The sequence below is a fragment of the Kickxella alabastrina genome, assembly GCF_025024165.1.
Source record: "Kickxella alabastrina strain RSA 675 chromosome Unknown BX661scaffold_55, whole genome shotgun sequence".
In the NCBI taxonomy this organism is placed as follows: Eukaryota; Fungi; Kickxellomycota; class Kickxellomycetes; order Kickxellales; family Kickxellaceae; genus Kickxella; species Kickxella alabastrina.
In genome coordinates this window covers 27,191-41,646 of record NW_026251526.1, presented here as the reverse complement: position 1 = coordinate 41,646, position 14,456 = coordinate 27,191, and the positions used below count along the sequence as shown (strand labels likewise).

Here is a 14,456-nt window from a genome sequence, read left to right as displayed (position 1 = left end):
TACAAATGTACCAATGTCAGATACGCGTGGCTTTGAGGTTAACCTAATAATAAAGGAAGGCGTCATATTTTTTTGTTGTGGAGAAGTCACAAACAATTTTTTTTATACACACATTGAAAATGTTAATGTGAAACCTAAAGTTATTTGCGCCAATGTGCAGGATTCAAAGCGCTAAACCACGAACCATCCGACGATCCCTTGTTTTCGGACGAAAACCTCCTCTTCTTCCTCTCACTCTCGCTAACCTCAACCTCTCTCTTAAACTCATCCGTGACCAAAACCTCCACCCTCCCCCGGACACCCCCATCAGCCTTATCAACCAAATCCACAACAATATAATTATAATCCCAGGCTTTTGTAAACCTCGACTGAGCCAAATCCACCTTCACCACGCCAATCAACCCAGCAGCATTCTTGTCCGATCTGTTTTTAATATAATACTGCATAGTCAGTCTCTGCCTGCCCTGGGAATCCTCGAATATGTTGTGGGCTATAGCCCGTTGTCTTTGTCTCTGACCGTGGGTGGGTTCGCCGAATCCAGCAACAGAGTGGCCGAAGAGTTTCTTTATTTCCGGGTGGGCTCGGATCAGATCCAGGCTGTTATTGTAGATGTGTGTGGTGCCGCTTTCTGAAAGAAGGTTGTCGTAGAGCGTGTACATTAGGTAGCCGAAGAGGGTCATTACGCTGCCTACTAGGAGAAGGTTACCGGTGGTGCTGGCCACTTGCGCTATGCGGCCACTGGAGATCGGTTTAGCGTTCTTGGCGGTGGTGTAGGGGCGCCGGTGTTGGAGGATGTGTGGTGCAGATGGGATCGAGCGGTGGGCGGTGGTTATGCGCTGGCTTAGGAGCCGCTTGCTGAGCTTGAGCACGGCAACTGTACTCATTTTTTTAAAAAAAAAAACAATAATTTGAATGGCTGTCAATTTGAGAAAACTTGTAAATAAAAAATGCGAAAAACGAAACAAAACAGAAAAAGAGCCAATCGAAAGAAATAACGATTAGCAAGGTTATAGCGGCGGGCTTTGTTAATCATGGAATGATTTTGAATTTTGAATTTTTAAATTTAATCTAAAAGAAATCAGCGCTTAGGATGCGGGTGTGTTTGCGCATGAGATACCATTTCTTTTTCTTTGTTTTTTTATGGCTGCGCAGACGACGTAAGCAGAGATCGAATGCGTTGCATGCGTTGTTTTCTCTTATTCACTCACTCACTCACCCATTCATTTGCTGTTTCTTTCGGCCATGTGCGTGCACCAATGGTATTCAGGTTCAGAACAGGATACGGACAGGAGCACTCAAAAAAACTGTGGCTCTAAGCACAATCCATATTGGAATGACGAGAGGGGGTTCCGGGTCACAAATGTGGGAAATGAGCTGGTTTTTCCCGCTTCTTTTTTGTGGGATGGGAATATTTTTTCCAACAAATTAATCTGGACAAGGAAGATAAAAATAAAAATAGACAGTTGCAGTGTTAAATTGCCGACAAAAGCGGAACGTGCCTATTACACATTGAAGTGTAAAGGGTTCCTTAGAACTGCTCCCCCTTATCCGGCAAATAAATAAGAAATTAGAACAATAAAGGCACAGATAGCAGAAGTTTTTTATTCAAACTCGGAGTCTTGTGCGCCTTTGCTCTTGTATTATTGTTCTATTCGAGGCTCTTGACCAATGAATGCAACTATTACAACATCAGGAAGCAAATTAAATAGAAAAAGAGCGTTCCTTTTCTTTCAAAGAGCTTTTCTTTCAAAGGGCGACCCGACCCCCGGCAAATGCCTCCCACTCAACGAAAAAAGAATGGCGAAAACGAAATGGCCGAAGGATTATTCCCGTATAAAAGGATCCAAAGACCGAGCAAGTGAGACTCAGCTCTCACTTCTCTGGCTGTAAAAAAGCACAACCTTTTTCTTTTTCATCTCTTTTTCATCTCTTTTTCATCTCTTTTTCATCTCTTTTTCATCTCGCTCTCACGCACTTTTCTTAATTCCAAACAATGGTCGAGATCAAGAACCCTCTGTACGATACCGCCTGCCTGTCCACGCAAGCTCTGCACGCCGATGCTCACCTCCAGGTGACCTCGGACGTTGCTCCGGCGATCAGCGTCAGCACGACATTCGAGTACGCCAAGACCACAGTCGACGCCTGCAACTACGGCCCCGACCAGCGCTACGCCTACTCTCGCGAGAGCACCCCGACGACAACCAAGGCCGAGTCCGTCCTCAGCACAATCACCGAGGGCCACGCCGTCCTCTACGGCTCAGGCCTCACCGCCTCCCTGGCCGTTCTCCTGCAGTACAAGCCCAAGAAGATCGCGCTGGGCGAGAGCTACTTCGGCGTCCGCAAGGTCATTGAGCAGTACCGCGCGCTGGTGCCGAATGTGCAGGTGGTTGGGTCAGAGTGCTCGTACGATGGCGTTGACCTTGTGTGGCTGGAGTCGCCGGTGAACCCCACCGGCGAGGTGAAGGACATTGCCGCATATGCGCTGCGCGCCCATGCTGCTGGCGCGGTGCTGGTCGTGGATGCTACGCTGGCACCGCCCCCAATCAGCTACCCGTTCCGCCAGGGCGCCGACGTGGTCGTGCACTCGGCCACCAAGTACCTCGGCGGCCACTCCGACCTCCTCGCCGGCGTCGTCGTCGTGCGCGCAGCCACCGGCGCTGTCGCCTTGCGCGAGACCCGGTACGTGCTGGGCCTGGGCACCGGCAGCCTGGAGACCTGGCTTCTTCTGCGCTCGCTGCGCACACTCTCTGTGCGCGTCAAGCAGCAGTCGGTGACCGCAACGCGGCTGGTCTCCTTCCTCGAGAGCATCCGCCGCTCGGCCATCACCACCCAGTGCCACAAGCCGTGCGAGGAGCAGCTGTCGCTTGGCCGCCATATTGCTTCGGTGCAGCACGCGTCGTTGCAGCTTAACGGTGCCCAGTGCAACCCCAACATTGCCCTGCAGCACCCCAATGGTTTTGGCGCGGTTTTCGCGGTGAGCTTTGCGTCCAAGTCCCAGGCGCTGTTTGTTGCCCGCGCGCTGGGCCTGCACCGCTTTGCGACGAGCCTCGGCGGCGTTGAGTCGCTGGTTGACTGGCGCTACGGATGGGATAGCTCGGCTCAGCCGACCCTGCTGCGCATTAGCGTTGGTCTGGAGAGCTTTGACGACCTGGCCAAGGACTGGAAGCAGGCCCTGCAGGCCCTTGAGGTGTCTGAGCGCAAGGCCGCCAAGCTGTAAGAAAGCCGAATCCCTGTTTGTATGCTGAATAAAGGAGCATTTTTTATTGACAACAAAGAATTCAATGGTGAGCAATCACAATCACCTTTTGTTCATGGCATGGCCCATGTGCGGCCCAGTCTTCCGAAGAGTACGCCAAAAAAGGCTCTTTTATTTTTGGGCTTAATGGTTTTGCCCGTGATATTGTCCGAGCGGGTACCAAAACAGCAAAAAAACAGTATTTAGAGATCTTGGCCGATCATTTTTCTTTTTTCCTTTGCAAAAGGGGGTGATTAAAAAATTCAAGGCTCACGCATAGAAAGAGCGGAGGGGGGATAGGGATTTGTATGAGTGAATGAATGAGTGAATGAGTGAATGAATGAATGTATGTGGGGAGAGAGAAGAAAGCGGAGGAGGCGGAAGAGGGGGATGAAAAGGAGAAACTAAAAAGGGGGATAGGGGATAAGGGTTGAGTTGTAAAATTAGCATCCATTTTTTTTGTTTTCTTTTCCATTCTCATTGGCAAAAAAAAACCCAGCACAGCTTTTGTTTTGGGCGTGTCCATTCTTGTGTTTAAAACACAGCAACATCACAGCAGCAGCAGCACGCAAACACAATAGAAACTAAACTATAACCTTTTTATAGGTAAAATAATTACTTTTAAAAATTAAAAGATTTTATTTATTTATTTATTTATTTATTTTACTTCGAGTGAACGCATGGATAGTCGAGTCGAGTTGTGTTTGATTGATTGATAAATGTCTTTTAAGCATATGCAATTTCTTTTCTCACTTTTTGTTTTATTTTATTTTATTTTTCTTAGGCAGACATCAGCTATCAACTATCAATCATCATCGGTGGTTTTGCTGCTGGGTTGAATTCTATTGCAAGTAAAAAAAACTAAATAAAAAAAAAAAAAAAAAAAAAAAAGTAAAAAAAATTGCAATTTTTTTGTTGTAATCACTCCTACCCCCCATTTTTCTTTCTTTTTTTCTTCTCCTTTGTTGTTGTTTTCTTTCTTTCTTCGCAGACTGCTTGTTGCTTTTGTTGTTGTTTTTGCTTTCTGTTCATCTTTTCTCGCTCCTCTCCCCCCTTTTTTTCCTTTTATAATATATATTTTTCTACTTTTCGTCAATTTTTTTATTACCAGCATACTATTATATATATATTTTTTACCATTAAAAAACAAAAACAAAACAAAAAAAGGACGTTGTCGTAGTCTTCTTCAACAAAACCAGCAACCCTAGCATAATACACCCTTTTAATATTCTATTATATATTTTTTTTGCTAATTCTAAACCCTCTTTTTTCATTTCCAATTCGGTTTTTTTTGTTTTTTTTTTGAATTCTAGTTTCTCTTCTTATTTTTTTGTTGGGATTTAGCAAGAGCAAAAAGAAACAGAATAAAACAGAAGCAGTCAAAACAAAATAAGAGTAAGTTGAATGCACCACCACCACCACCGAAATCGAGATTATAAATTCCAACAGATGCCTTTTCTTTCAATCTAAATGTCTCTCACCCCCCTCCTTTCTACTTTATCCTTGCTTGCTTTACTAGGGAAATGCAGACTATCAAATGCGTGGTTGTCGGTGACGGCGCGGTTGGCAAAACCTGTCTCCTAATCTCGTACACGACAAACAAATTCCCGTCCGAGTACGTGCCCACAGTGTTCGACAATTACGCGGTAACAGTGATGATCGGAGAAGACCCATACACGCTCGGACTCTTCGACACAGCCGGCCAGGAGGACTACGACCGCTTGCGTCCACTGTCATACCCGCAAACCGACGTTTTCCTTGTGTGTTTCTCGGTCATTTCGCAGGCATCCTTTGAGAACGTCAAGGAGAAGTGGTTTCCGGAGGTCCACCACCATTGTCCCGGTGTGCCTTGCTTGATTGTTGGAACTCAGGTGGATTTGCGCGAGGACAGTGTGACAAAGGAGAGGTTGGCAAGGAATAGGCAGCATGTTATCAACTATGATCAGGGAGAGAAGCTGTCGAGAGAACTTAATGCTGTCAAGTACGTTGAGTGCTCGGCTTTGACCCAGAAGGGTTTGAAGAATGTCTTTGATGAGGCTATTGTTGCTGCCCTGGAGCCGCCTGCTGTCAAGAAAAAGTCAAAGTGTCTGCTGCTCTAAGAGAAGAAGAGGAGGAGGAGGAGGAAGAAGAAGAAGAAGAAGAAGAAAATAAGAATTAATGAGGATGTTTTTGCTACTTTTTTCTCGCCTCTTTTTTCTTTCTTATAGTTTGTCACTCGCTCACTCTTTTTCTTTTTCTCCTCTTCCTTTTTATCAATATGTGTGCTTTACTTTTTGCTTTTTGGGTTACCCTTTTTCTTCTATTTCTTTACTTTACTTTTATATATCAATTTTTCTTCATTACATTCGTTAAAATGCCAAACATGCCTTTGCTTAATTATCCCATCATGCTTATCCATGTGAAAAGCTTAAGTGTCAAGTGTGAAAGCGGCGGCGAGCCTTGGAGCGCATGACAAATAAATAAATAAATAAATAAATAAATGCGCAGCGTCCGTTTGTTTTCCCACATAGCATACAGCGTGATATTGGGAGACGATATTGAACAAACCTGACATTTTGGGCCTGTCATTTCTTCTTGCCAGCACTTCTTATTAAATCCATTTCCATTTATTTATTTGTTTTTCATTCTATCTATCTATTTATTTTCAATGCATATGCTGTTTCTGTGTCTACCTCCGCCCTATATCTTTTTCGCCCTAGCCGCTATTCTTTCATCGTGCACTGGCGCACATGCGGCCATCGAGCGCCAGGTCCCCGGCGACCCCTACACTGTCGGATACTCCACGCGCGGTCTTCTCATTGACAACACGCCGCGCATCCTGACCGCCGGCTCCGTCCACTACCCGCGCAGCACGCCCTCCATGTGGGACTCGCTAATGAAAAAGGCCAAACTCGGCGGCCTCAACACCATCGACACATATGTCTTTTGGAACATCCATGAGCAAACCAAGGGCCATTATGATTTTACCACGGACCGCGCCAACCTCCCGTTGTTTCTCGAAACTGCGCGCAGAAATGGCCTTTTCGTCATGCTGCGTGTTGGCCCGTATATCTGCGCCGAGTGGAATTACGGCGGATTCCCGCAGTGGCTGCGGCACGAAGAAGATGTGGTTTATAGGAGCACTTCGGAGGCGTTCATGCGCGAGATGAAGCGCTTTGTGACCAAGGTTGTTGAGGTTGCGCGGCCGCATATGCCCGAGATGGGCGGCCCCATCATTGGCATGCAGATTGAGAACGAACTGGGCGACCACCAGTGGCGGTTCGGAAGGGACGGCGACAGGTATGCAAGGTGGTGCGGCGAAACTGCCGGCGCATTTAACCTCACTGTGCCCTGGATCATGTGCCACCAATACTCTCCGGTGCCCAACGTAATTCCGACGCAGAATAACTTTTACTGCGACCAGGAGCTCGAAAAATACCACCGCCAGTTTCCGGATTTCCCCGACATGTGGACAGAGATGTGGCCCGGGTGGTTCCAGCGCTGGGGCGAGCCGGCGCCGCACCGGCCCATTGAGGATATTGCGTATGCGGTAGCCAAATGGTATGCTTATGGCGGCACATATGTGGCCTACTATATGTACCATGGAGGCACTAATTTTGGCCGCTCGTCAGGCCCATTCATCCAGACGTCCTACGACTATGACGGGTTTCTCGACGAGTACGGTTTGGAGAACTGGCCCAAGTACCTGCATCTTGCCGAGCTGCACAAACACCTCCTGGACAATGCCCATATGATTACTGGAAATGCTGTGCCAGTTGCCCAGAGACTGGTGTCAGGGACTAACAATAACAACGATAAAGCCATGGCACATATTTACGGCAAGCCTGGGTCTGAATATCTGGCTTTCTTGGTTAACACCAATCCCAAGAGCGACATCGACGTGGTGTTTGATGGTCTGCCCATCAAACTCGGCCGCTGGTCCGTTACGCTGGTCCACCGCCCTTCCAACACGGTTTTGCCCACCATCCTGTACAACACCGCAGCGCTGTCCAAACCCGTTCAACACGCGCAAAGGCACCCGGCAGGGTTTGAATCCATCAGTGAGTCTCAAAATGTGCTTCGGTCACAGGAGATACTGTGGCGCACTGTCGAGCTGCCACAGCCGCCGACCATGAGCATCGAGGCTGACCGTCCGCTGGAACAAATCAACCTTACCGACGATGCGTCTGATTACTTGTGGTACCGCACTACAGTCCGGGTGCCCGAATCCTGCGCCAAGATGCCAACCCTGGTGCTCGAGGATGCCGGAGACGTGGCATTTGTGTACTTTAACGATCAATTCACTCAATGGCGGTACGGACAGCAGGACAGGCTGGCTAACTTTACGTTTGACGTTCCTGAATCGGTGGCTGTGCGGGCAGCAGCCAGCCACGATAAAGATATGGTGGTGACCATTTCTGTTTTGTCCCAGACCATGGGCATGGCGCACAACCAGGCAAATATGGAGGCGTATAGTCGTGGGCTGCTCGGAAGAGTTGTTTTTTGCGGCAAGGATATTACCAAGGGGAAATGGCTGATGGAGCCAGGTCTTGAGGGCGTTGACCTGGACCATGCCGTAGTCGAAAAAATTTCATGGCAGCCATACGATTCCCAAATTTCCATATCTGAGCGCGGGTCGCAGCTGCGCTGGTACGCCATTGAGCTCGATACCCAGGCTCTTCTAACCAACGAAGCGGCACTTGCAACCAGAGACTCGGATGACCATCCGCGGTACGCAATCGACATGTCGTCAATGACCAAGGGCCAGCTGTGGATCAACGGGCAGCATTTGGGCAGATACTGGATTCGCCATGCACCGCCTAAGCGCTCCCACCTTGCTTGCCAGCTGTGCAACTATGGTGGCTGGTTTTGGCCCGATAGGGTTTGTCGCCAGAAATGCGGCGAGATCTCACAGCAGTACTACCACTTGCCGCGCTCCTACCTGCGTATGCCGCGGGAGGGCCAAGTGTCTGTTAGAAATACTCTGTATGTGTTTGAAGAGCTGACGGGTGAGCCGGAGAAAATATCTGTTGCTCGTAGGGTTTCTCTGTCGCCGGTATGTGAGAAACCGGTGCAGCGGGATGGGCCGGCTTTGTGGACGGCGATTACACGGGTTTGCCTTGTTGCTGCAGTGTTTGGGGTGTTTGGGACGCTTGCTGTGGCTGTGAGGGGATGGCTTGAACGCTGGGAGTATGCGCCGATCGGGCTGCGCGACTAAACAATGGTTTTGTAGTTGCGTTCCATATTACTGATGAATAATTAGTAATTAATAGTGTTTTTAGTCATTTGTTCTAATAAAAAAATCAGTGGCGACGTGCACTTTTTCCGTTTCATTTTATTTCATTTATATAATACAAGAAACTAATATATCGAGAGCATATACAAAAAATGCTGTATTGTTCAACACAATCACCTTCGTATAGTGCGCTTGTGCAGACCAAAATTAATATATTGTTTCACGATTCAAATAATAACAATTTTTGACATTTTAACACAGATAATGGTTACAGGTATATTCCATTTGCACAATACTTTATTATTTTTTTTTTAGTTTTGTTTGAAAATGTTTTTTAATATACAGATAAAAACTACAGCCTCACTCATAGTCAATAGCAGGATATAATTTTTCTTTCTTTTGTCTCTCTGTCTTTCTGCCTCTCTGCCTCTCTGCCTCCTGTTTTTTATCTTGTCTTTAATATTACCCAACCTTTATATTACAGTTTAAAAAAACTATTCTTTTAATATTTTTTTGTACTTAAACACACCACCAAATCATGCGTTTTTCCACTCTTCTCACTCTCATTGCCTGCACAGTTGCCGTTACTAGCTCCAGCATCACTATTACTCGCCGCGACCAAAAAAGTGCCAAAGCAGTACTTGAAACTCTGGAAAACAGCGTAGACGATAATGCTTTGGTTGCCAAAGTTAACAATCTTTTTGAAATCCTCAAGGAATATGTGGATAGGGGTGTGTTGAAGCAGGTTTCCGAGGAAGTCGCAAATCAGATTAAGGCCAACCATCAGACCCTGGCCCCAACTAAATTGACTGCTCAATGGGTTAGGTCTGTTATGGAGCATTTAATTTAAATTTTAAAATTTTTGGATTTACCTTTATTTTGGTTAATTAATATATAATCTTAATAAATTTTTTATGGTACTATGTAACATCAGAAATGGGGGCCGAGTCACGTGACAGCGCAGACGCGTGAAATATGTTTATGATATTTCATGCGTACAGCGAATTCTGGATAGTGAGCTCTTTAGCTCTTCTCGTAGTCTCATTCAGATTAATATTTATTATAACCAGCAAAATTACTCATTACATACCAAATGCAGTCATTTTTAATTACTTCGTGGATAGAAAGGATTAGATTACCATTGAACCACTTTCACATAGATAATTCAGACAATTCAGACAACACACAAAAATACACTTAGCCCTGCCAATCCGGCATATAACGAAATCAATGATGTGACCACTTCTTGTTTACATGTACTACTTGCATTCCGCATTGTGGATTTTGTATGCAATAGAAAAAAATATTACAAAGAAAAAATCCGCTATAAAAACTGTATTTATACTATAATAAAATTTTTGAATGGAGAAAATCTATCAGTATTGAGGCGCCAATTTAACAAGAATTGAACTAACTAAACGCAATACTTTTTTTAATGTATCTGTTTTTGCGTTGATTTATTTTTCATTTATTTTTGCCCCTTACACTTATTTTTTTCAAACCACTTTCAGCTATCAAAAAAAATATCGGACATCAATATGTCGATCTGATCGACCCCCAACTTTTATTTTTATTTACTAATTTAGATACTTAATTTTTAAAATGCAACAAGAGAAATCACGTTTATTAGTATATTTTCTTTCCTATTTTAATGTTTACTTGTTTTCTGTCGTTATTGCAGCGAGTGAGGTGTAAATCCAAGCACACATGGTATATCAATTTTTTTTGCAAGTGTCAATCGGTTAACCTTTTTTTATTTTTGTGTACCTCAATTAATTAACCCATCTTACACTAGCAAATATAATTTTTCTTGTTTTTTTATTTATCGGTTTACCTATCATTTCTTTTTTCTTCTCATATTTTCTTCTCTAGCTTTTTTCTGTAGTGGTAGTAGGCATAAAAACCTGTACTAAAAATATCTTCGGGCCCGCCGCATCCTCCGTATTTCTCTCACCATTTCAATATTTTTTATTTTAATTTCTTTTCTTTGGCGAAACTATTTTTCTATATATATATTTTTTTAATTTACGCACATATAATATATACATATATATATATTTTACGCACAATGGGCTCGTCCACACCCGAGATTCTCCCAGACTGGGTACCGGGTTCAACAAACTATCGTATCCGCGTCGGCATAATGTCCGGGGTATCTGCCATCTATGCAGTATTCGTCATATCCACGCTCATTCTCTTCATACTACTTTCTCGAAACAAGCTCAGCGGGTTAGAAAAGCGCTCCGTAAAGCTCGTGTTAATACAAGCCATGGGCTGCTTCCTCATTGGCTCCAACGGCCTAGCAACAGCAGCGCTTAATGACTGGGCGTGTTTTGGCAAACTGTGGCTGTTCAATATTGGGTTTCTTCTGACCTTATCTGCGATGTCCGCACGGGCGTTCCGGTTGATGGTTGTTTACAAGGTGCATGAGCTCAGCAACCAGTTGTCCACACGGGACCCGAAGCTGATGCAGTCGATGGAAATTTGGTCCACGGGGCAGTCCGCCAAGGCAGCGTACCCGGCAAGCCATGTTACCATCACGGGATCTGTCGACTCCGTCCTTATGATGGCTGACTCAGTTCCGAGGATGCGCCAGGCGCGGCAGCTCGAAAAGTACAAGCGGCTGCTGCCGTACGTCACCGACCGCATGCTGATCATCTACATTAGCGTAATCATGGCGCTTGGCGGCATCCTAACCTTGGTAATTAACATCACGGATAAGCAGTTTGCCATGCGGCCGGTCAACATCTACTGCTTCTTCATGTGGGGGTTCTTCCCAGTCACGGGCATCATCATCTTGTACTTTTTCGTTGTTTTTCCGGTTATTCTGTGGCGTGTCTGGCGCGACAACGACGCGTACGGGATTCGCAACGACCTGATTATCTGCGATACCGTCGGCGTCGTCTGCATGGCAGTGACAATTGTCTGGGTTAACGTGCTGCATGAGACGCAGCAGATCTGGCCCGGCCTATCATTTATCTGGTTTTTTGCTGTGCTCATCCACATCACATCCGTGTTTATCCCGTTGCTGCGCTCTATGCAGCATATTAAAATATCTCAGAGCCAGGAGATACTGCCGTTCAGAATCAATTTGCTGCCATCCGATGCTCACGCCACAGTGAATATTAGCCAGGGCCGCCGCTTTGGATTTAATCGGATGTTGGATGATCCTATGGAGTATCAGAAATTCCGCATGTTTGCGGTCTCGTGTTTCTGCTCCGAGCTGACTGGATTTGTCGAGGAGTACCAGGCGTTAAAGGCGCGCACAGTGGCTGTTCTCCAGGACCAGAACCAGAACCAGACTGAGGGCTCAGGCCTATCGCAGATTATCCCCCCGTCCCCCGATACGGACGCACATATGGAGTCAATAGATGCGCAGTACAACAATATGGTGGATTCCATTAACCGGCGTCATAAGGCCCAAAGCATGGCTGCAAGCTCGCTGGCTTTAGACTACACTGCATCTACACAGGGCGGCAGGTGCACCACTGGTATCAATGTTAGCATTCTGGAGACTGTCAAAAAAGAGTGCCCGGTTGAAATCAATCCATATAAGGACAAAAGTGGGGTGTTGCAGTTTCCGCCAGCTCTGATTGAAAAGATTGACGACATTTTTGCTGTCTTTGTTGACCCGATTTCGTACGCGTCGGTTAATGCCACGCAGCCTGTGGTTAGGCGCGTTACTGAGGGAATTAACTCGCACGAATATCCGTTGACGCTGTTGGATGAGCTCAAGGACGAGGTGCTTTTCATGCTATACACTGATGTTTTCACGCGGTATATTCGTAAATAGAATTAAAAGGGTTTATATATATATTGTCATTTGGTTAATGCTAAAAATAAAAAAGTTGGGTGGGAATATTGTCCACTTGAGTGCAAAATAACGCACAATACTTGTTTTCTTCTCTCTTTTTTGTTGGCTGGGTTGATGTTTACTGCTTTCTTCTACTGCGTGTTTTTTGTCTCTAGCTTCCGAAAACCAAACTTATTTTCAATGAGAACTTTAAACAGCATCAGCCAGCATACATTATGCAACCAAGTAAAAAATAAATAAACAAGAGCAACTTTATTTAAAATAAACATTGAATGCATAGTTATAAGTGACAATAAAACATTAAAAAAGAGGGGGAGGGGGAGGAGGATATGGTGTGTCAAATATCAAGTGCAAGCAGTTCATTTTGCTCAATGGCATAAGTGGAAAATTGACACACACACAAAACAGTTTTGTTTAATCCAAATAACACAAACCCCCGTTACATGATAGCCGCCGCAGCAGCAACCGCAACAGTCAAGGCCGCACCCATCACCCCAGCGTATCCGCGTCCAGCCGAAGCCGACGAGCTGCTGCTGCTACTTGCCGACGATGAGTCATCGTCATCCACCGAGTCCAGCCCATCGCTCTCCGAAGAATCCTCACTATCAATACCCTCTTCCTCTGTCGACGACTCATCTTCCGACACACCGGCAGTTTTCTCGTGCAGAGCCTGGGCACGGGCAAGGAACCCAGGTGCCCATGTCGGGTTGTACGAGGCCGGAAGCTGGTCTGTGCCATAAAGCCAGGTGGCAGTAAAGTACTCGGCGGGTTTGTCGGCAAACTTCAAATCAAAGATATTTTGGTTCACCTTGTAGTATACGTTCACCCACTGGTCCTTGACAGCTGAGGCAAAGGACTGTGTGTTGGTGATGGTGCCTGCGTCAGCTACCAGGTCAGCCTGGGAAAACGCGGTGCTGCTAAATGTGGCCAGTGCGATGGCGGAGACTGCGAAAAGCTTCATTGGCAAAGATTTCTGTTGTTTCTGTTGTTTGGTAATAGAGTGGAATATAAAAGGATTGAGTGCGGGTGAGTATGTGGAATAAATAATATAATCGAGCAAAAAATAAAATATAAGTAAAAGAGAGAGAGAGAGAAAAAAAATTGCCAAGAGTGCAAAAAAATGACAAAAAAAGAGGAAAAGGGCAAAGCCGTAAGATTATTATACAAAGGAAGCAACCAAAAAAGTTGGACTTTATGCTCACCGTTCTTTCTTATTTTTCTTTTTTTGTTTGTTTGTTTTCGAAAGTTTCAGGGGGAAAATGTGCCATCTGCACTGTATTTCGATTTATTTCTGCTGCTGCCACCAGCAATAGGTTTTCTATTGTTTGAGTGGGAAAACCGGATTTGTTTTATTATTTTGTGATTTATTCTTGCACCATCGCAATTCCCACTTATTTCACTTCTCTCGCTAACAAAATAGTTTGTCACATTGCATTAGAGAAGTGAAAAGCCATTGAGGTTTTACTTTTTTTGTGCAGTTGTGTAGCTTGGCGGATGAAGAAAAATAAACGCAAAACGTGGTAAAAAAAGTGCCGCAAATGAAGGAGAAATTAGGGTGTAGTTTTCGCTACCAAAAATAAACGATGCGGATATGTGCGTCCAAAAAGCAAAATTATTTATAGAACAGGTCAGCGAAAGAAAGAATAAAAGAAGCAATTGGGTGCAAATAAGAAGCCGGCTCCAAAAAATTCAAAAATTCAAAATACCCGTCATATCCTTTATGTCCCTAGTGATCATCACTTGCGCTAAAAAAAGGTATTTTATGATCGGCAATACCTTTTTTCTTTCTTTTGCATTGGCAAATCATGGCTATATACATCAAATATAAACTAGATTAAAAAGAGCCGTTTCGTACATACATGTGAGGACGCGCAAGTACAAAGAAAACTACCGATAATCAGAAAAACTCGACATGTTTATTATCATTGTGTGTCTGAAAGAAAAAAGAAGCGAGAAGCATCAGCATATCGATATCTGTAGATATCCAAAGCAAAATTGATTTGCATGTCAATCGGTCGCAAATGCTCAATTCCTCCCCTCTCTCCCTCTCCCTCTCCCTTTGCTTCTAAATACAGGATTGAGGCCGATACTGGGATTGGGACTGGAACTGGGACTAGGAACTGGATCATTGTATTGCATTGTGCGTGGCTAGTAGGCATGAGTTCCCGCCCACCGTAGTGCCACAATGCTGA

The 14,456-nt window shown here is 45.1% G+C and overlaps 2 protein-coding genes across 2 annotated transcripts; both read left to right on the top strand.

Moving 5' to 3' along the window:
* The first annotated feature begins 1,033 nt into the window (after nt 1–1,033).
* Nucleotides 1,034–1,904, top strand: BX661DRAFT_190023 (uncharacterized protein). The gene has a single exon (XM_051537623.1). The coding sequence runs from the start codon at nt 1,091–1,093 to the stop codon at nt 1,427–1,429; it is 339 nt and encodes a 112-aa protein (XP_051388539.1). The 5' UTR covers nt 1,034–1,090; the 3' UTR covers nt 1,430–1,904.
* A 6,869-nt stretch (nt 1,905–8,773) lies between these two features.
* Nucleotides 8,774–9,322, top strand: BX661DRAFT_208105 (uncharacterized protein). Its single transcript, XM_051538674.1, has one exon. It carries the CDS (start codon nt 8,989–8,991, stop codon nt 9,298–9,300), a length of 312 nt encoding a protein of 103 aa, XP_051388538.1. The 5' UTR covers nt 8,774–8,988; the 3' UTR covers nt 9,301–9,322.
* Nucleotides 9,323–14,456: the final 5,134 nt, after the last annotated feature.